Below are 20,098 nucleotides of genomic sequence, written 5' to 3' on the forward strand. Positions count from 1 at the left end.
TTTCCGGTAGTGTATTACCTAGGACTTCTTGATCAGTACTATTTCTTACGCGCATCTAGATTAGGCAGTCATAGGGCATACACATAGTCATAGGGCACGTGATTTGCGATAGTAGCTGGCCATATTACGTACATGTTGGACATTTCTGTCACTGTATAGTGTTAAATATAAGTTCGCACAGAGGCCGCTGTAGTCGTTCGAAGACGCGACTTGTCATCTGCGCCTCTTTACGCACGCTCTTAAAAGTAAACTTCACCGCATAGCACGCTGCTATAGCCAACCATCATCTCGAATGATATCCGTGTCAGCCCTGATTTGTTGAAAACGGGAGGCGTACGCGTTTTTTGTGACACTGAACAGCATAGTTCATAATTGTCACAAAAAAGGCGTACGCCTCCCGTTTTCAACAAATCAGGACAGATAACGATATCATTTGAGATTATGGTTGGCTAGGAGCGTGCTATGCGGTGAAGTTCATTTTTAAGAGTGCACCGCTAAAAGAGAAGCGAACCATCATCCCGAATGACATATCCTTCTCTCCCCTGATTTGTTGAAAACGGGAGGCGTACGCCTTTTTGTCACGATTATGCAATTATGTTATTTTGTGCCACATAAAAGGACGATCACCCCGAGCTTTTCAGAAATCAGGAGCGATTCATTCTCTGCAAGGGTTCGCCTCATGCGTGTTATGTGGGGAAGTTCTGCTTTCAGAGCGCAGGAAGAATAGCAAACTGTATAACCAAAACAGTAAAGGCTAACAACTGTGCTTTTATTTCTCAAAAATTATTTCTGTCAAATGTTTTCGCTGAGACGAAGCCTTAGCGACGAGATTCACTAAAACCAGACTTGGTGGTATTTTGAGTACCGTACTAATATATCTTACATACTTTTGTTGGTATCTTAGTATCTTACTGAGTACGCTTCGTGAACGTTGAGCGTCTGCAAGTCGCGTAGTATGCGATATAAGCAGACGATCTTAGAAACAATCCCCCCCCCCCCGGCTCACGCTCGAAACCTAAGTCACTATGATATTTTTGCCTGCTGTGTTTCCTCAGCAGAGACAGCTGGAGCATGAGGCAACGCTAATTTATAAATCTCGTTTGTTTAGTACCTAATAAAGCGAATAATAAAATAATAATAAATAAATAAACAAAGCGAATCAGAAAATTAAGGGTATAGGGAATGGTACGCTAACACGATAAGGAAGGTGGGCTAACTAGTTCTGTGAATCATCTAATCAGTCAACAATACAACACTTTTCTAGAGAGAAAATTTGCCAAATAGACTGCCGAACGGTGTGAACTATCGTGGCACTTGCTTCGTACACATTTCGACACAGGCGACTGTCCCTTTAAATTGGAAGGCTTCAGTCTCGTGATTAGTTTAGCAAGAGCACAGGCACGACACAGCGCTATTACGCTTGCATTACCTTTCGACATCCTTTTGTCGTCCATCTGACGCGTTCATTTCAACCAAATCTCCCAGAAAGTCTTCTCCTAATGATGCAGCTGTCGCCAAACAATGGGCTTAACAGCGGAGCCTTTTGCGTATCGCATAAACAAACAATCGCCGTCTGTACGTCGCATTTAAACGGGTTGATGTATTGCAGGCAAGTCGCGCAGACCCTGCAATGATTCTGCCATTTTGCGCGCCGCCAGGCTTAAACAGAAACGACAGCATTACGCTGGCGAGTACGACTAAAAGCACTTTTCTGCGACACGTCATTTTTCTTGTGATACCGGCCGGGCGCGAGTGCAGCAGGGGGAACGGAGACGGAGAAAAAAAAATGCGGACATGCCAACATAAACAGGACAACTTGCTGTCGGTCATTGTTCTTTCGTTTTTGGTATACTTGTTTCTTTTTGTATAATTTCCAAATTTGAAATATCAATGCATCCGTGCATCCAGACGGTAAACGAAATAAATAAAATGAAATGAAATAAGGCAGTCATCGGAAACGTGTTGTGTTTGTCCCTTTGTACGTTCCAGGCTCGGAACAATTACTTTCCATCAAATCAAATAAAAGTGCCGGAACTAAATCAAATAGTGGCAGTTGATGAAAACGCACCAGCGAGCGCGATTCTTTAATTAAGCGTGCGCCTTTGCGTTATGGGGCATAAGCATTGTCATTGGAATCGAACGACTGAGGAAAAGGCTGCTGTTACCAGGATTCGAACCTAGACCCTTCTGATTTCCGGTCAAGGATGATGCCGTTACACCACGACAACAGGACCCTCTCCAGAGTTATTTTTGAGAGCCTCAAGTATATAAGGGGGACGGACAACCAACCACGCTCTTCCACACACCATCACGCTCACACACACACATAATCTTTCAAAAATAAACGCGTAAGTAACCACTGTTAAAAATATCTCTCCCAGAATATACGCTTAAAAACAAACGCACAAAGATAATTGCTGAAATATCCCCATTTAAATAAAAACGCTAAGAAATCCACGGTTAAGAATATATCGTTAAAAATAAATCGTTTCAGAATCCCCCAAATCCACCCTACAGTTGCTAGAGTCATGTGGTATGGCCCAAATCAAGGTGGACTAAACTAGCCTAAACTATCCCAAACTAAACCAAACCGAACTAACCTAACCTAACCTAAGCTAACCTGATCTAACCCGGCGCAAATTGCAATCAATCCGCCTCCGTGCTAGATGGTGAGGGGGTTTTGAAACAGTTTATTTGTAATGGTGGTTTATTAAACGGCGATCTCTAAGCGGGGATAGTAAGCGGTTTATTTTAGGAGATATATTTTCAACCGTGTATTTTTAAGCGGTTTATTCTTGAAGGTTTTATTCTTAAGCGGTTTTTTCTTAATGGTGGATTTCGGGAACCCCCCAAACCCATTATCTCTCTCTCTCTCTCACGCTCTTCCCATTCTCTCTCTTACATCTTTCACACTCACTCACTCATTCAGGCACGACTTCCTGTTTCCTTGCCTCAGCATCTACACTACGTTATGTGAGCTGGAACCAGGGTTGGGCAGTATTTAAATACATGCATTGTAATTAAAATACCATTTAAATTAAATATAAATACATGTATTTATAATTATATTTAAATACCAATTTTCGGGTATTTATTCTTGCAAGTGCTTTATAAATACGTACTTCTAAATACAGAATATATACTGACTCATATCTTAAAGGGTCTCTGACCAGAAGCTGGAGAGCCTTTACCGCAGTGGCTACCGATAGAATACACAAAAGCAACTTCACATACAAAAATGCATGCCTCAACACCTCGTAGTTTTCGTAAACTCGAATTTTGAACATCGCGGTTCACGCCGACGCTGGCACACCTAGCGTCAAACCAAGAAAACGTACGCATATATAGAAAACTCATCTGGTCATCCCACTGGGATGACGTCAATCGCCCATGCAATCAGCGCGCAGAATGCCGTCACGTGATCGAGCACTACAACAACAACTTTCAGCAAGAACCAACATTTTTACGCCGATATACTGTTGTCACAATGTCTGGAAATAAAAAGTATGTATATACTTCGAAATCTACGACCTGTTTTATAACTGCGATAATCCAATTAGCGACTTCCGTGGAAAGAGGAGCTACGAGGCTACGAGCTACGACGACTTTCGGGATCCAGCGCGCAATTTCACTGCGTTAGCGTAGTGTGTGTATTTCCAAGTTTTCTTTATTTATATCTTTTGGAACAACGACCAATTTATCGAGGTACAGCCCTTACTTCATTTGACGTGCCTCGGTTGTGTCGTCAAAGCGAGATTTCTCGGCGGGCATTCAGTTCCGTACGATACTGCGCGTTCAACCGCAGCGGCAGGATAATACCGCGGCGGATTTTGCCAATCATATTTGAAGATAGCAGACTATGAGACGGACCCCTCAGTTTGAGTGCAAAGAACCTCCGCAGCAGTCCGCAGTGCTTTCCTTGAATCTATCTTCCAAGACTGTTGCATCTGGACGTGACGAGGTTAGTGTCTTCTGTATAATTTATACAGTGATTACTCTCCTTGTGAGAATTACGTTGTGGCATGCAGATGTTAGGAGACCATTTACGCAACAAAGAAAAATACGGATTAAAGAAAATTTAAGTTTACGCACTAAATCAAAAGATTACTGTACAATTCTGAGTGTTGTTGAATGCAGCCATGCCAATGCAGTAAGCAACATTCACAGTACGTAAAATGAAGCTGTGTATTCAGCATCTAGATGTAACATAATAATTGTCACAGCAGTGTGCACCAATGTAGTTCATGACTTCCTTGGACAAGATGTGGAACCAAATGTTGGAAATACAAGGCAGGGATCAGGTACAAGTTTTCTTCTATTTGTTTTCCTTATAATATGCAGCATACTGCACATAGTAAAGAAGGGTTCTGGATTCTAAACCAACGCAGTTGAAATCCTTAATTCACCCCAAGCTGTACTATTGTTGTCTAATCTGGGGAAACACCATAGAGGGCAACTACGATAAAATTGCAGTGCACAAAAAAAGAAAGAAAGAATGCCTGGTATACGACAACCATGTCTACAGGCTGTCTACAGGTGCAATGTGCTGGACCCTCGTTGTAAAGAGGCCCAGCAGGGGTGCCACTACAATCCATCCATCCAGCCCCTCAGCTCCTTCAAGACATGTAAAATACAGTAGACAATGCGTTCACTTGGAAATCAGACATTTACACAAAATTGCCTTGCAAATTCAGGATCTTTTAGCGCCATCCCAAACACTTGCCATTACGGTATGAAATCTATCACTGTACCACCTTACAAGGTTCCACTGCTACTGCAACTACAGAAATCAGCAGAAACTGTTCCTCTTCCGAACAATTTTTTTCAGCTGATTGGAAATGGCCTTCCTGTGTCCAGTTTCAAAACAGAGTTACACAAACTTGTTGAAGTGTTATTAGAGACAGTCCACTCTGTTATGTATTTTTGTGTGTGTATGTGTGTGTGAAAATGTGGACAGCTCGGTGCAATTGTGTATATTATTTATGTGGTTGTGATTTGCTGTATGCTCGTAGTGGTAATATCTCAGTTATCGCATTTATATGGCTTTTTTTTAACAATGTTAGGGTGATGAATTCATGGAAGTGGAAGGAACAGGAGAGGAAGACATCTGGCAATGGTCATGACAGTTGTCCGTCAGGTACTGGACCAATTTTTTTTATAAATGTGGTATATAGCGTGAAGTTGTTACTAACCAAAAGTTTTTTGTTCCCTTTAAAGGAATCTACAGGTGGTGAGCATGCGTAAGGAATTGACATATCTCAGTACAACTTAGACCTGCCTGTTGCACATGAGATGTGTGACTCTACTTACACACATAAGCTTCTGCAGGTTCGATGCATGTATATTTTGAAACATGAAAGACAGAGTGCTAAAAATATATCTGAGGTGAAAAATTGAGCAGTTCACTGCAGTAATTCTATAGATTTATTTTCAGCATTTTGGGAAAAATATAGTGATGGCAAGATTACCTGTGTTGTACTGCCAGACCATCCGCCGTTGGAGTTCCATGTCCCAGTTATTATATATAATAGCTGTTTGAGGTTATTACATATTTATTATGCAAGTTTTGTACCTGTGAGTTCTTGTAAATGTGCTCTGCGGTGATCATACTGGACAGAGAGCTATGCCTGTATAATAACAGTGACTAATGTTCTCCTGCCCATAAACCTATTCCTAGGGTACATCTGCACCCTTGGAAGTCACTGGAGAGGCGTGTTAGCTTAGCTCAATTGGTAAGGGCCCTGGATCGGTAATGCAGAAGATGTGGATTCAAGTCCTACTACTGGCTAACCTTTCTAGTGACTGCCTTCTTTCATCATTCATTTCTTAGGCACTTGATGCTTTGTATGTATTTGCCTTTTCTATGTGTTCCAGTCTCAGAACATCAACTGCCATGTTCAAAAGAAGTGGAAAATGCCTCTGCAATCTGGAACCCATCCCAACATCTCTTAATCGACAAAGTAGAATTTGTACAGAACCGCACGGTTTGTTGCTCGTGATTATCATCCTTTTTCCAGCGTCTCAGCCATTAAAGCCAAACTCTTTCTTACTCCTTTGATTACCAGATGAAAGGTATCACGCCTGGCATTCTTTCATAAGTTATATTACAGTCACACTCCTCCCCACCCCACTTACTGTCAATCCCCTCACAAGTTACTTCCAAGACTTGATGACTCGCATAAAGTACTTGCTCCACCTACACAAACAAAAAAATTCCTCTACTCTCCGCACCAGCTGATGGTGTCAAACTGGAATGACGTTCCTGCCCACATAGCATCAGAACAAAATGTATCGTCATTTATTTCCAAGTGCTATGATCGTTTTCAGATCGAATGAATTTCTTTGTGGTGAGTGAACGAATTTTGTTTGCATAATTTTGGTATTTGTCTTTTTTGGATAAAAAACCTCCCGCATTTATGTAAATCCCTTCACAAGGGTGTTTAAGTAAACAAATGAAATGAAGAACTTCGTGATACTTTCATAGTTGGAGCATTTTTAATGCATATTTTAAAACAGTGGCTGCTAAAAATGTGTCAGACACCGTTACAAAGGCTGCCGTCTGTATCAGGTGAATCATGATTTTTCCCAGAAGCCCAATAATGTATAACGCTGCATCACATATGCTATTTTGGAGCAATCTCTGCAGACATATTATGAAGATATTATCTGAGTGCCACAATAAACTATATGAACCACATTTCATGTTACATCATCTTCGACTACAACATGCCTATTTGAATATTTGAGCAGCCCAAGATACAAAGCTTGGTTCCTCAAGGTCTACATCCTACTCGAACTGGGTGTGCACTTTGCACACAAAAGGAAAATTGAGAATGAAAAAATGGCTAGGAAGCAAGCGAACTGGGGTTTTACATCATGCATGGAAGATTGAGATTTTCGATAGTCAACTTGTGTAGTGAGCACTTCTGGAGGACTGAGAGCAGGAACCGAGGTCACACACAGGGTAACCTGCATAACAGTCTGATTTACTTCCACATAAAAATACTTGAGGTGCTTAAACAATACTATTTGGGTGCTATCAGACAGTAAGAGTTCAAACACTTACGACATATTGACTGAATGGGTGGACAAAAGGATGCGTCAGAACAGGATTGGATTTGTGTCTGTGGTGGAATTGAGAGCCCAATGTAATTCTTACTAGGCGGAGCAGGGTGATGAGATGGTGCTTTGTGTCAGGGGTCAGCACAGTGGTTTATCCAGAATCCCAAGCATGGAGGAGTGTTGAAAAAAGTTCGAGGGGAGGGGGGGGGGGGTCATTATTATAGTTGCATCATTACCGACATGTGTCTACAGCTGAAATTGCAAGGGCACCCCCTGTAGGGGGTACTTCCACCTAGTATCTTGGGTATTTAAAGCATGTAGTAGCCACTATGGGAAAGGCTTTGCGTATCCTGTTCACCGCGCAGACTGGTATAACGATTCTCTTGTTTTTTTCAAGTCTGTGCAACATCCATCTCACGAACTGTTGGTATGTAGTGTACTTATCTATTTCCTGTATGAGACACGCAAGCTTTGAACAAAGCTAAAGCTAGTAGGACGCCGAGTATTAATTCAGCTGCACTCTTTCTGAATATGTGACGAACAATAACGAAAAGTTCAGAAAAACTATTTTGTATTGAAACCAACCAGCATGATTGTGCACGAGATACGTACGCTTCTTACTTGTGAATATGAGCGCTAGGTTCGTGCTGCCCTCGAAGTTCTAAATATGCTACTTTAAGAGCAGCTCCTTGCAACATAAGCACTCGACTTCTTTCGGCATTATTATGCAATTAACCACTCCGGCCCCTTTACACGGCGCCGTCAAACATGAAATTTACACAAACTGTTCATGTGCTTCATCGTGATCGATGCTGAAAGCTCATCTAACAGTCTGTCGTTGGAACTTCCTCTTCATGCTGAAGTCGATTCGCGGCTCAACATTTCAAAAGCAAGGCCTCCAAACTCTGCTGCACGTAGCAGGTGCCTCTCAGCTGCTGAAAGGTAGCTGAAAAGCTGACTTGTCGACTCCGCTGTGCTTCCGCGTCCATATTGAAAAAGTACCCAGCAATACGGAAGTTGCGGAAACCTCCCGAACTTCCGGTGTGGACTTTCCACCAATAAACGTCGCGGGCGTTTGACGTCATACACATGGGAAAACCACTGCATAATAGCTAGAGTTTTGCGCTGATCGCACGAGTTGAGGGCAGAAATCGAAACCGCTTTTCGGCTCCTTGTTTGGAATAGTTGGCGGCTCCGCAGAGACGAAACGTTTCACTTGTAACTTGAGGGCACCAAGTAGGTTCGTTATTCATACAAACAACGACGTTGACCAGGTTCTGGTCAGAGACCCTTTAAAGTTGCCCTGCATTTGACCTTTCGAGAAGAAGGGCGAGTTTGGGGCGCAATTATGCCGGGTTTGCACTAGCATGCCCATGCGACAAACCATTTTTTCACTGTTGTTGCGGACAACGGTCGCGATACCCGATTAAATTGTTCTACGAAGCATCTTCGTCAAATTTAATACAAGCATTTGTTCATCGGCACCTGTGGGGAAGCTGTCCTCCTTTGCGAATCTGGCTGTACGGCCGAACAGAAGATGCCTAAAAGAAGCAGTCTTCGAGAAATTTCTAATATTAAAATCGCCATGATAATCTAACAAATAAATGCTATTGTTCCTCGCTAATTTGTTCTTATGATCATCGTTATTTTTGTAATTCCAGATGACGTCTTCCTCACAGTATTTATGGTATTAGTTACGGCATTTAAATATATTTACATTTTGCATTTAAATACTCATGTTGAAAACTATTTATGAAGAGTATTTAAATACCCCTTTCAACAAATTATTTTGTATTTATATTTAAATACTCAAAAATGTATTTATGCCCATCCCTGGCTGGAACTGTTGAACTCAAGAACGGTCTCCTATAAATGTCAGCTTCTTTTTTGCTTTCCACCGTACGGCACTCAGCCACCTGTCGCACTTTAATGCCTCATTAACCACCCCGAACACAACCACTACGTTTTTTTCCCCCGAGCCTTCGCTGGTGCCTCTACATAGATCATTAGAAAAACTGCAAGGCAGAACTTTGTCTGCTGACCTCGATCAAGTTCCTCCGCTACACGGATCACGCTGTTGTGAATTACAATCGTACGCTATTTTTAGAATTTGGTGATCAGCCTGGTCAATACGTAATACGCGTCGAAATCCAGCTCTCTATGCTACTGCGTCGAAGCAAGACGAAGGGATAGCTTTGGTACTGGATACCTTCGGCAGGTGTCGTGGCGAGCGATATCCCAATGAACGATCAATATACAGCCCTCTGTTCCCCCTGAAGTAGTGGGTCACTCCCGCGGAGCGCCCGCGCGTGCGCCCAAATCTTCAGCGTCGAGCTCGCGCAGTCGCCGTTACGCTAGCGCGCAAGCGCATTCAAAGACACATTTTAGTGTTTCTCGACTAGCCAGGCGAGACCTCCGAGCGGCGATGCGCTTGCTATCTTGGACGGACGACGTGCCCCCGTGAGGGCGTACGCGGCCGGGGGACTCAGGCCCCGGTCATGCCATGGACGGTCTTCGTAAGAACCCTTCGCAGCCGGCGGCGGACTATTACAATGTTCTTAGCGGGAGGATCGAAGAAGCCGTCGATGCCTTCATGGAAAGGCTTGGCGGCCGGCTCAGCGAGCTGGAAGTTGAGTTACGATACGCTTGGCGGGCGGTCGACCTCTTGTCCCAAGAGTACGTCAAGATGTGGGAGAAGTTGGAACGCCTGGAGATTCTGCTGTATGAACAGCAGGCGGTCATCGCGCAGCTCCTTGCGGTCATCCACGGTGAGGGCGATGCGGCAGCCGCGTATGGCCCACATGAAGCCGTCCTGAGACTAGAACGGCGGATTGAGGAGGAGTTGGAATGTGGTCCCTTGCGTCCTACACGTCTCGAAAGTGTGCCAGAGGTTGTGTCTAGTCAGGAAGAAGGTACTGAGTGTTCATCATCGTGTGACAATGAAGAAGAAAGCCGTTCCGAATCGGATGGCGCCGCTAACATCTTCACGGCGTCCGACTACAGGAGGTACAGGGGGAATAGTGGGTCTTGCGTTACGGAGAGTGACTTTCATGAGTTGGGCAGGCTTTCCGAAGACCTGCAGAGAACGTGCGGTGCAGAAGGAGAAGGACGGTACGTTCGCTTTGCATCTGGTAGGATGGTGGAACGTATTGAAGAATCTGTGGAAGAAGAAAAAAGTGAAAGTTCCAGTTGCCAGGGTGAAGTTCCAATGGCTACTCCACCACCTCCGGCAACGGAGGAATGTCGTGATGATCAGGGTTATAAGAGACTGTGCGTCGACTCCGCTCCTAGTGGAGCCCGACAGAAAAAGCCGTCTAGTAGTGCGGCGAGAAGAGCACGACAGCTGGCTAGGTTACGCGAAGCGAGCGAAGAGCTCGCTCTAGCCGTCCAGAAGAACTTGATATCCGCATCTGTCGCTAATGGGACAGCCACAGCGTCGGAGTCTTACGGCGACAGACGGGAGAATGAATCTCGAGAGATTGGCATGGCAGTAGGAGCTTTCATTTCAGATACTTCCAGCGAAGCGTCGTCCGCTATTGCTGCGGCGCAGTTGGCGGTCATCGAGGCTGAAGTTCATGAACGCTCGCCTGTGGAACCTGTGCTCACGGACTGGGGAGGGGACCAAATGGAAAGAATGGACGATGTGCCGCCGGAACCGCCGAAAGAGGAGAGGCGGTCGACGATGGCCGTGTCGTTTAGTCCGAGGAAAAGTGGGCGAGCCGCGAGGGAGAGACGGCACACGACGTCCGTCGTTCCTATGCCAGGTTCTTCATCCGAGGCGCTTCCGGATGTGTGTCCTAAGCGAACACTCAGTGACGCCACGATGGCTGGCGAGCCATCGTCCTCAAATAAGAAGGAGGCTGGCCTCTCGTCTGAAGTAGGTTCTATCTTTTCTTCTCTTGGATCAAAAATATCCAGCGGGTATAGCCGTGTTATGGGAGCCACTTTATTGAGGAGAGATTCCAAAGACAAAGCACAACAGAGAAAAGCGAGGAGACTATCTCTACGTTCACAGAGCGCACAAAGTGATGTAGACCTACACCACGACACTGAACAAAACAGACAGCCTTTAGTAGGGCAGATGTCTCTGCCAGAAATCAACCTCACACCACCCATTACGCCATCGCCGAAGCGATTTCATCGTACAACAGCAGATTATACCGGATTTCAGCAAAGCAGACCAGAACATCCTCCACCCGAACGACCCCCTTGCAGAACAACAACCGAAAGGCAGTCGTCATTCGAAGACGGCAGCCAGGTGACCACAGAATCCCGGGGATCCCGGGACGAGAGCGTCCAGGAAAGTGACATGACTGAGGAAAGCCTCACCAATACCCCACCCAAAGTTCAGGAAGAATGCTTGGCGTTCATGTTCCCCACCATCGGCGAACTGCGTCGATCCAGCAGCGGACAACCTCCTTTCCCTTCCGAAAGTTCAGACGGCGCACGCAGGGACACTAACAACGAAGCACAGGTCAGCGACACGGAGTCCGACGTCTTCGCCGACGCACAACAAGACGTGCGACGACACCACGAGAGTCGAAGACAGTCGTCGTCCTTGGGTGAAGAGTCGTTTGGGTCGGTGTCTAGTTTGAGCGTGGCAGATTCGGAAGGGTCTCCCCCCGTCGCGACGCCCCCGGTGCGTCAGAGGGGACCGTCGGAGAGTAGTGTCGACGATCGCCGGTCGGATACTGCGAGTGCTGTGGGTGATGATGGTGTCTGTGCAGACGGGAGTAGCGTTGGTGCGGGCGAGGTGGAAAGCGCGCAGGAGGGTGTGGCGAGTGTCGAAGTGTCAGAAGTCAAGGAAAGTAACGAAGGTGCTGCAGAAAGTCAACAGGAGCCGAGTCAAGAAGCCCAAGGGCCGCCACAGCCGGTGGCTCGCGTCAAAGGAGATCTCAAAGGTCTTCTGGGTCGAATGGCATCTCAACAAAGCCAGGATATGGGCGAAGGCGGCGTTAAGAGCAAATGGATCGCCTTAGTGGTATGTGGTCCTCTCTGGTTTCGCAACATTTCTGAGTGATTTTTGAGTACAATACTTCTTGAACCCGTGCGGCACATTGCTCGATATTATGTTGTCACAGGGGATGTCCGTTGACTTGTTTGCCTTGCTACAGCTGCGTTAACGGATATCTAGTATACCGGCCATGGTGAGGGATACTTTGGTGAACGTCCAGCTTGCAGTGACCGCGGACGCACGGATTCGGCGAGTTTTAGAAAAGAGTACCCGGGAGTCTTCGCTGCCCCAGAGAAATGAGGAGTCGTCTCTGCGCAAAACACAGTTTGACAACCGTGCGTGCGCAGTGACGGCCCCATATTTCTTAGGGGCACATGGGTGCCCCCACTCTGAAACTATTCAGTATCTCGCGCATCGCTCAATCAGCATTGCATATTTTTCGCGGGGAAAGAACCGTGTTCCGCCACGCATCATTGAATCTTCAGGGTGAACAACTTGCGTACATATGTAGAAAACGAGTAGCCAGACACGAATACCGCTTCACCGTGAACGACGCTGTGAAAGGGCGGAATGGGAACTGTAGAGGTGCACGCTAATAACAGTACATACCATCGAAGGAGTTGAAGTTCCGCTGTTTACAGTTTAACCCATTCTGCGCTCTTCGCACCAAGCACAAACCTACGAAAGGATCTCGGTTTCTATTCTGCACTCGTCGTACCTATAGCCTTGGCCGCCGCATATGTTGCCGGGGTTATTGAAGAAGTGCGTTCCGGTGTGCAGCAGTTGAAGCGGACAGTTTACCGCTCATCGATGCCGAACCCACGCGATCATCATTTCATTCATATTGGAGAGTAGAGTGCATCCAGAATGGACGTGATCGATCGATGGAGTGCGATGGGTTTTTACTGTAAGGCTTAAAAACAGCCGAAGTATAAAACGGCGTCCATGAAAGGGGTAGTCGAAATAAAATGTAAAACGAACATCTAAGAAGAGCAGTGTCTGTGCGAAGTATATACCAGCAGCTTCGGACCTGAAGCTTCTGCTTTTCAATCCTCTTTCACGGGAACGCTGGATTTTCCAGTTTTCGCGACGTTGACTTTATTGACAAGTTTTCCTGCAGGGACTGCTATTACTAGGAATGGCTAAGGTCGTGGTAATGCGTGCTTTCTCGTGTATGTTTTTTTTTTTTTTCACATTTTGTAAATGGAGTGCGATTACAGTAAACAAAATACGCTATGCGAGTAGGTCAACTGTCTGCGCATCTACACAGTTTCTGTCTATCCTCGCGTGCCTGTGGGGAGCAATCTCATTGGTCCGTCTCCCACGTAAGGAGATAACGGCCCGCGACATAGCAGCCAAGTCTCGGTTTTCCTTCAACCACGAAGTACGTTTGCAACTTTTAAAAATAAGCTTCACCACATAGCACGCTCTTAGTCCATAATCATCACGAGTGACATCGTTCCCTCCCATGATTTGCTGAAAACGGGTGGCGTACAACGTTTTTGCGGCATTATGCAGTTCATAATTTCTACAAAGATGGCGTACACCCCTCCTCGTTTTCATCAAATCAAGGGGGAGAATGTTGTCATTCAGGATAATGGTTGTGTAGGAGCTTGCGTTGAAGCTCTGTTTTTAGAGGGAAATACGAACTTTGCTTGACTTGGCTTGTCCCCACGGTCGTGACGCGGATTATAAGAACGACAACACAAAGGAACGGCATTCCAAAGCCTGCTGCACCGTATAATGGATATTCTTCCATTTCCATCCTTCCTCCTCACCTATCTTCTCGCGCTGCAATTATACTATTTACCCACTTACTCCATCTCCACTACACGTAAATCACGGGCGTGTACTCTCTCGTAACCACGTGATATTCATGTTATCCTAGGCCAGTACGAAGAACGAACGACCTTGCATAACTTGGCCCGCGGCGCTCGTTTTTAGTTTCAGAAAAGCGAATTAGAAGAGCGTTGTTTCGATCCACGTTCCCCCGGGGTTCGGTATGGTCCTCTCGACACGATTCCACTGCGCCTTCTCTGCTGATCGACGATGTCGTTGAAAACTGCTAAAGTATCGTACGCACAGAGCAGCTCATTCAAATCTTACCACTACATAATGAAGAAAGAATGCTCACCACCGACAAAAGAAAAAAAAAAAGTGACAAAAAAAAAGTGATCTTCGTGTGACTCAATTCTTGGATGACAAATATTGAGAACGAAAGTTACCCTTAAAATTCCTAACGACTTTAAAAAAAAAAAAAATGGTTGCATTACATATCTCTGTGTTGGCGCGTTGCTCTGATATGAGGAGGAGGAGGAGTGTCGTTGGGAGGAACCCGAGAGGTCTGCCTGGCTGATTAGGCGGCATGTTTCTCGGGAAGGGAAGGGTGGTGGAGAGGAAAGGGTGAAGTGGAAGACCGAGCGGAATCCGCTCGGGGGGAGGATAGCTGCGTCCATGGGCCGACTTCAGGGGAACTGTGCCGGCATACGCCTATTACACATCTGAGGGAAACCCAGGAAAAACCCCAGACGGCACAGCCGCCCCGCAGATTCGAACCGCGGACCTCCCAGTCTCCAAGCGCACGCGTTACCGCTGCGCCACCGGAGCTGGTATGCTTGTGCCCGCGCCCGCGTCTTGTGATACAGCGAAGGAGTTAGAGAAATCCGTGCGGACCGGGTGCTGAAACAGAAGCCCTCGGGTTACTGTGACAGTGCAATTTCTCCCAGACTCATCCCTTCTTGTTTTGATCAAGCTGCGCGACGTGTCGAGACAAGCGCTTCCTCGTGTAACGCAGTATGTAGTCATCCCCGCACAAATGTCTTCATTCCCAGCTACAAAGTCTCGTGAGACAGTTTTCCTCCCGCGCTCTTAATGGCGACGCCTCCCTAGCGTCCCTTTTTTGCAGCTTTTCCTTTCGTTTTTCTCTGTCATGTCCTGGCGTGAGCATTTTCGCCAACCATTTCGCGCGACATTATGCATTTGCATGTACGCTCGATTAACTTCCGGGGCATTTGCAAAGAACGCCGTTAACACTCGACGCGGAAAGAAAGAATGAAAAAAAAAAAGCGTGTCTCTCCAGAGGGAGACAGCTGCGAATGAAAGAAAGCAAAGAGCAGTAGTAATAATAATACCAAAAATGTGACGTCAATTACCACGTGTCTAAAAGCAACGTCATGGCTTGTACTGGACCGCGTCTTCGACATCTGTACGGGCAGATTTATCGTCGTCGGTACTTCCGTCTCGGCCACCCCCGGGTAACGACAATGTTCCATCGCCTGTAATCGCCATCCCCCCATAGTGTCTAGCCGGAAGGGGAAGTCAATCAATAATTTAGTTGGTGTCCCCACGGACCCGATGCGCATTACTTACCGCAAGCTGAGGGAAAAGGGTCGATAGAGCAAACATGTGACACAGATAATTCGAAATGGGTCAGTCTGGTCGGTTGCTTTCGCTATCAGAACTGGATTAATTGGCACGAAAGCCGCTCAGAATCCGCCTGCCCCATTCGCAAAGGGGCGGGTTCAACAGGCCAAATGCTTGTTTCCTTTCATGTTTCCGCTATTCGTTAAACTCGACGACGTGGTTTAAGGAGGGACCTTTCGACGGTTTTGATACCCTTATTGCAACGTCGCCGCAGGTTCAGCCACTTGCCCACTTCGTATAGGAAGCTATGCCCCGAAGGTCTGCAAAAAATAAATAAATAAAGAAGCAAAAAATACCGCATAGCAGCGACGCATTGGGATGGTGGAGTCGTCACACTAAGTGGTAAAGCGCCGAATTTCCTTGATGCTCTTGTTTCTTGGCGAACATCTTTTAGTAACACGTTCTTAGGGTGATGCTGCCCACCATGCATGACTGTTTAACACACACCCACACACACACACACACACAAAACATACTTCAGTATTACGGGAAAGAGGCTGTTTGCAAGTAATGAGCTGTGGGTGTTTCCCAATCGATGTCTTACTTGCTGCCAGTGCGGATGCTTCTGAACTCCGGTGTCGTCCACCTGCTGAACGACGCCTGAAGACATTTTCCCTGATGGTGTTCACTCTTGAGTGTGGTGACGTGTTTCTTATATAGGTTACGTTATCTGATAGTATGCCCGTAGGTTAATAGTGTACTGCCCTTGGTCATTACATCGAATAGCCTCAACACCACGGCACTTTTTTTTTTGCTTTGGACGTGCATGCTCAAATGTACGCAGTGTCCCAGGGAGACGAGTTCTGCGGTACAAGGCGAGGATCATGTTGTGGGTGTCAGTGGTAACTGTAGCGGAGCAAGAGGCCAGCGCCTCCAGATCCACTTTACTGTCGGTCAAGATCGTCCAAGTGTCGGGTTAGGATCAGAATATCTTTCTCTTAACATCTATCATTCGTGACATATTCCATGCTAATGCCGCCGAAGTATACATATGCTTCCCTCTGGTCCTTGAAACCCTTGAATACCCTGGAATTTCAAAATGCCATTTTCAAGGTCTCGATAACCCTGGATTTTTCCCACAGTCCTTGAAAACCCTTGATTTTGCATCTTTTTCTTATTCTCATGGAGCTGCTAGTTCAAATTCCGCTTTTTCCAGAGTCAGAACTATAAGGGCGGCTTGAATTCTGAATTTGACCTCTTGAAACCCTTGAATTTTTTTTTTCTAGAATTCAATGGGAATGTGTATACAGCTTTACACGTCGGAGGAAGTTACATTTAAGCAACTAGCGGAGGTGCAACCACTCGAACCACCCATTCAGAAGGAATATGCCAGCTGTCCTCGGACAACAATCGGGCTCAGTCTTTAAAATTATGCTGTGTGTGTCCTTTGAACACAGTTGACAACACCTTACATGTAAGTCTACCCTCAGTTTACAACACTACAGCGCACGGTGTTACGCTGTAGCAGCTGCTATCTCCGTCTTACGCACACGTGATCGTCACGCTCGGCTGCGCGGCCTGCTTTATATCGTAGTCTATTACGTTCCATGTGTCAATGGAGACAGCTGCCATACTATCGTTTAAAGTACCTCCTCAGGAGACGGATCGATGACACTTGTCAACGCTCACAAATATTTTCGGAAAGCTGTCGTGCCCTTATACTCGAGAAGTGTGTGCAACGCAAAACAGAGACCGTCTCCGTATCTTTCGCTGGCCCACGTGGATAACCGCGTTTTCAGCACCGAAAAAGTTATTGGGCTCTGGATTGTGGGTCACCAAACTGGCCAATATACGCAGTTGTGCAGTTTTTGAAATCGTGCGACCTTCTGTTGCCCTCTGAAGTCTTTGTGTTACTCGGCAAACTGTCCTGAGGACTGCACTCTCAGAAAAAAAGGGTGGAGCAATTACACCTTCTGGGAGGTAATAGTTGTCGCATATGTTGCGCCTAAACGGTTGCAAAGTTCTACCTGCTGCCTACGAATGATAGGGTTACGGCTTCTGACTCGGTGAGCGGAGGGAGGGAGGGGGGCTACGGCTTTTTGTAGCAATTTGGGTATATGATAATTACTTTTGTCCACCTTGTTACACCCTTTATCAGAAGATATGTTGACCTAGGTGGTAACTATAGCAGTTACCACCTTTTCACACCCTTTTTTCTTAGAGTGGGGGTATTTTGTCTACGGACTTTTGTACTATTGCCTCGGTAACTGGACTCATTCATTAGTTGGCTTCTGCTTGTTTTTGTAGTGTCATTTGGACATCTTTGGGGTTGCGTTTGTTTTGTGTTTCACCCATACCCCGATTGACTTTTCTGATATTCAGCAGGACGTCGTGAGGGATTACGCACAAATTTTGTGCACACCTACATCAGCAAGACAAAATGGCGTACTCTTTTATATAGGAATTTATTAATTTTGACACTGAGAGCAGCCCAGGTTAGTGTTACGCAAACTCCCACGGCACCCGTTTTCCGAGAAACAGCGCCTGCTGCGATTTCCGCGCACGCTGAGGAACCCTCTGGTGGACAATTAATGCACGGAACAACTATGTACCGTGCGTTCGGACATGTCGTATCGCAACGTAAGACCCCGAATTATTATGCGTGGACATACCATGCGCCTGAGGTATAGGGTTGCAAACTTCCCTCATGAAAAATACCGGCTGAATCAATGCTGCGAGTCTCTCCATTGGAGGGGGGTCCGCGATGTTCTGGTCTTAGAATTTACTGTGATGACTTTTAATTTCACTAAATTAAACAAATTATTTTTAAAATTGAGCAAATAATTAATTACATAATTTGATTCAATTAACCCTACACGAAACCCTAACGTCTGAACTGTCAGCCACGTCGACAAGAAAGACAAAGGAAAAAACGAAACCAGAAATAGTGGAGGTTTTAAATATAGAACACGCAGTCGATGACGTCACAGGGCGTGTCATCAGGGCTAACTGATTGCGTATAGGACGCAGAAGTTCGCCGGCTAATGATGGCAGGTGTGCCATCTGTTTGAGGGTTTACCGCGGGTTCCTTGGCGTTTTGTTCCAGTATACCAATAAGCTAAGAAAGAGAAGAAAAACAAGCAAACAAACAATTAGGTGGTAACAATTATAATTACGTGTAGGACGGCGATAACGAGGCATCCACAGGAAACCTCAGTCTCATATTTCGGCAACAGAGTTCGGATGTCTTCTGCCTTTTTCATGAAGGGTCCTTGCTGGTTTAGCGTTAACACGCAAGAACATTAAAGTTGTAACGAGAGGCGGAAGAAGAGACGGCGAAGGGGCCCCAAGCTCGTAATGTTGGGGGTGACATTGCGTCGCCGTTCAGGAATATGTCAGGGTTCACCACGGATTCCTCGGCAGTTGCCTTTTATTAGTTGCACGGCCGTTATCATAACTGACCAGCGCTGCAGCCTTAGCAGGCTAAAGTGGACAGTCGTTAAACCGTTACTATTCATGATTTTGACATTTATATTATCGGTATTTGTTGAAAATAATTTTTGGGGTATATCCGTAAATATAGCCGATTGCTTATTCTTTCGTGATATGCATATATACAGGGTGTTTCAGTTAAATCCCCGGGCTAAATAATTCGCGAACGGGTGTACCAATCGAATAACTTCTGTTTTTACGAGTATCTGTCCGACACCACCAACGAGCTGCGAGCCGTGTGAATGAATGGGAGGAGCTCATTATTTAAATAAAACTTCAAATGAGTTCCGCGAAAAACATAACTTCTAAAGCAGGGCGCCGTCGGCATTAAAATGTGTACTACCCCTTTTGGGACCTTCAGTGGACACCTTTTGGAGAAAAATCTGCCACAGAAGCGGGTCATTTGTTGCAGTAATTAATTGGTTTCGGTTTACATATTTTTGTTGCGGCTGGTCGCGGCGAATTGCAAAAGGACGCTCTTTCACTCCCTTATCCTCCAATGAATTACGTGTTCTTGAGCTTACTTCGCAACTTCCTTTAGGGCATTGTAACTTGTGGCGCCCCAGGCTTTGAGAGAGACGATACTCTCGCTTTGACAACAGCTCGGCAAATTCATTGATTCATGATGGCCATTATAGTCATCATTCACCATCATATTGTGCAGAATGGTGTGATGTTGAATGGTGACATATTATGTAACGTGATGCTGAAGTTAATATCCAGCGATGGGTTATGAACTTGGTGACGTTGAAGTCGAATGACGGGTTATGGACGTTGGTAGGCTGCGAGGAAGATCCGCCATCGCCGGGGGGGGGGGTTCTGGGGTTTCCCCCTCCGAAACGGTACCTTTGGTAGTGCACTTCTGAAAATGAACTTCACCACATAGCACGCTCCTAACCAACCCTCATCCCGAATGACATCGGTCATCGGTGATTTGCTGAAAACGGGCGTACGCCCCCCCCCCCCCCCGCCGTTTCATCAAATGAAGGGAGAGAACGTTGTCACTCGGGATGAGGGTTGGCTAGGAGCGTGCTATGCTGTGAAGCTCTGTTGGGACAGGGAAACGAGGGGAAATCCTCCTCTCCCATCTAAAGTCCCCATGTAACCCCTCCCGAAATACTTTTCTGGACGCGTGTCCTCCACTGGCGTCAATAAAACGTGGGCTCGCAATCAGTACGGAGCAAACCAATCACCCCGAATGACATCGCTTTCTCCCCCTGACTTGTT

General features: G+C 46.1%; 1 protein-coding gene and 1 long non-coding RNA gene across 5 annotated transcripts in view; both read left to right on the plus strand.

Annotated features, from left to right (window-relative positions):
- The window catches only part of LOC135388768 (protein unc-13 homolog B-like), a 291,747-nt gene that overhangs the window by 80,414 nt on the left and 191,235 nt on the right, over window positions 1-20,098 (plus strand). Inside the window, exon 1 of one of the 4 annotated variants that reach the window (XM_064618547.1) lies at window positions 9,404-12,043. The exons of 1 other annotated variant lie outside the window; for it this stretch is intronic. In XM_064618547.1, coding sequence (XP_064474617.1) covers window positions 9,566-12,043 — 2,478 coding nt within the window. In that variant the 5' untranslated portion in view covers window positions 9,404-9,565. Of the gene's footprint in view, window positions 1-9,403; window positions 12,044-20,098 lie in introns of those variants that run through there. 2 more of the 4 variants (XM_064618546.1, XM_064618548.1) reach the window with 2 other exon arrangements.
- On the plus strand, window positions 3,908-5,744 carry LOC135387436 (uncharacterized). The gene is made up of 3 exons (XR_010421113.1): window positions 3,908-3,961; window positions 5,064-5,137; window positions 5,218-5,744. It is a non-coding gene; the product is annotated as an uncharacterized LOC135387436 (long non-coding RNA).

The sequence above is a fragment of the Ornithodoros turicata genome, chromosome 3 (genome assembly GCF_037126465.1).
Source record: "Ornithodoros turicata isolate Travis chromosome 3, ASM3712646v1, whole genome shotgun sequence".
In the NCBI taxonomy this organism is placed as follows: Eukaryota; Metazoa; Arthropoda; class Arachnida; order Ixodida; family Argasidae; genus Ornithodoros; species Ornithodoros turicata.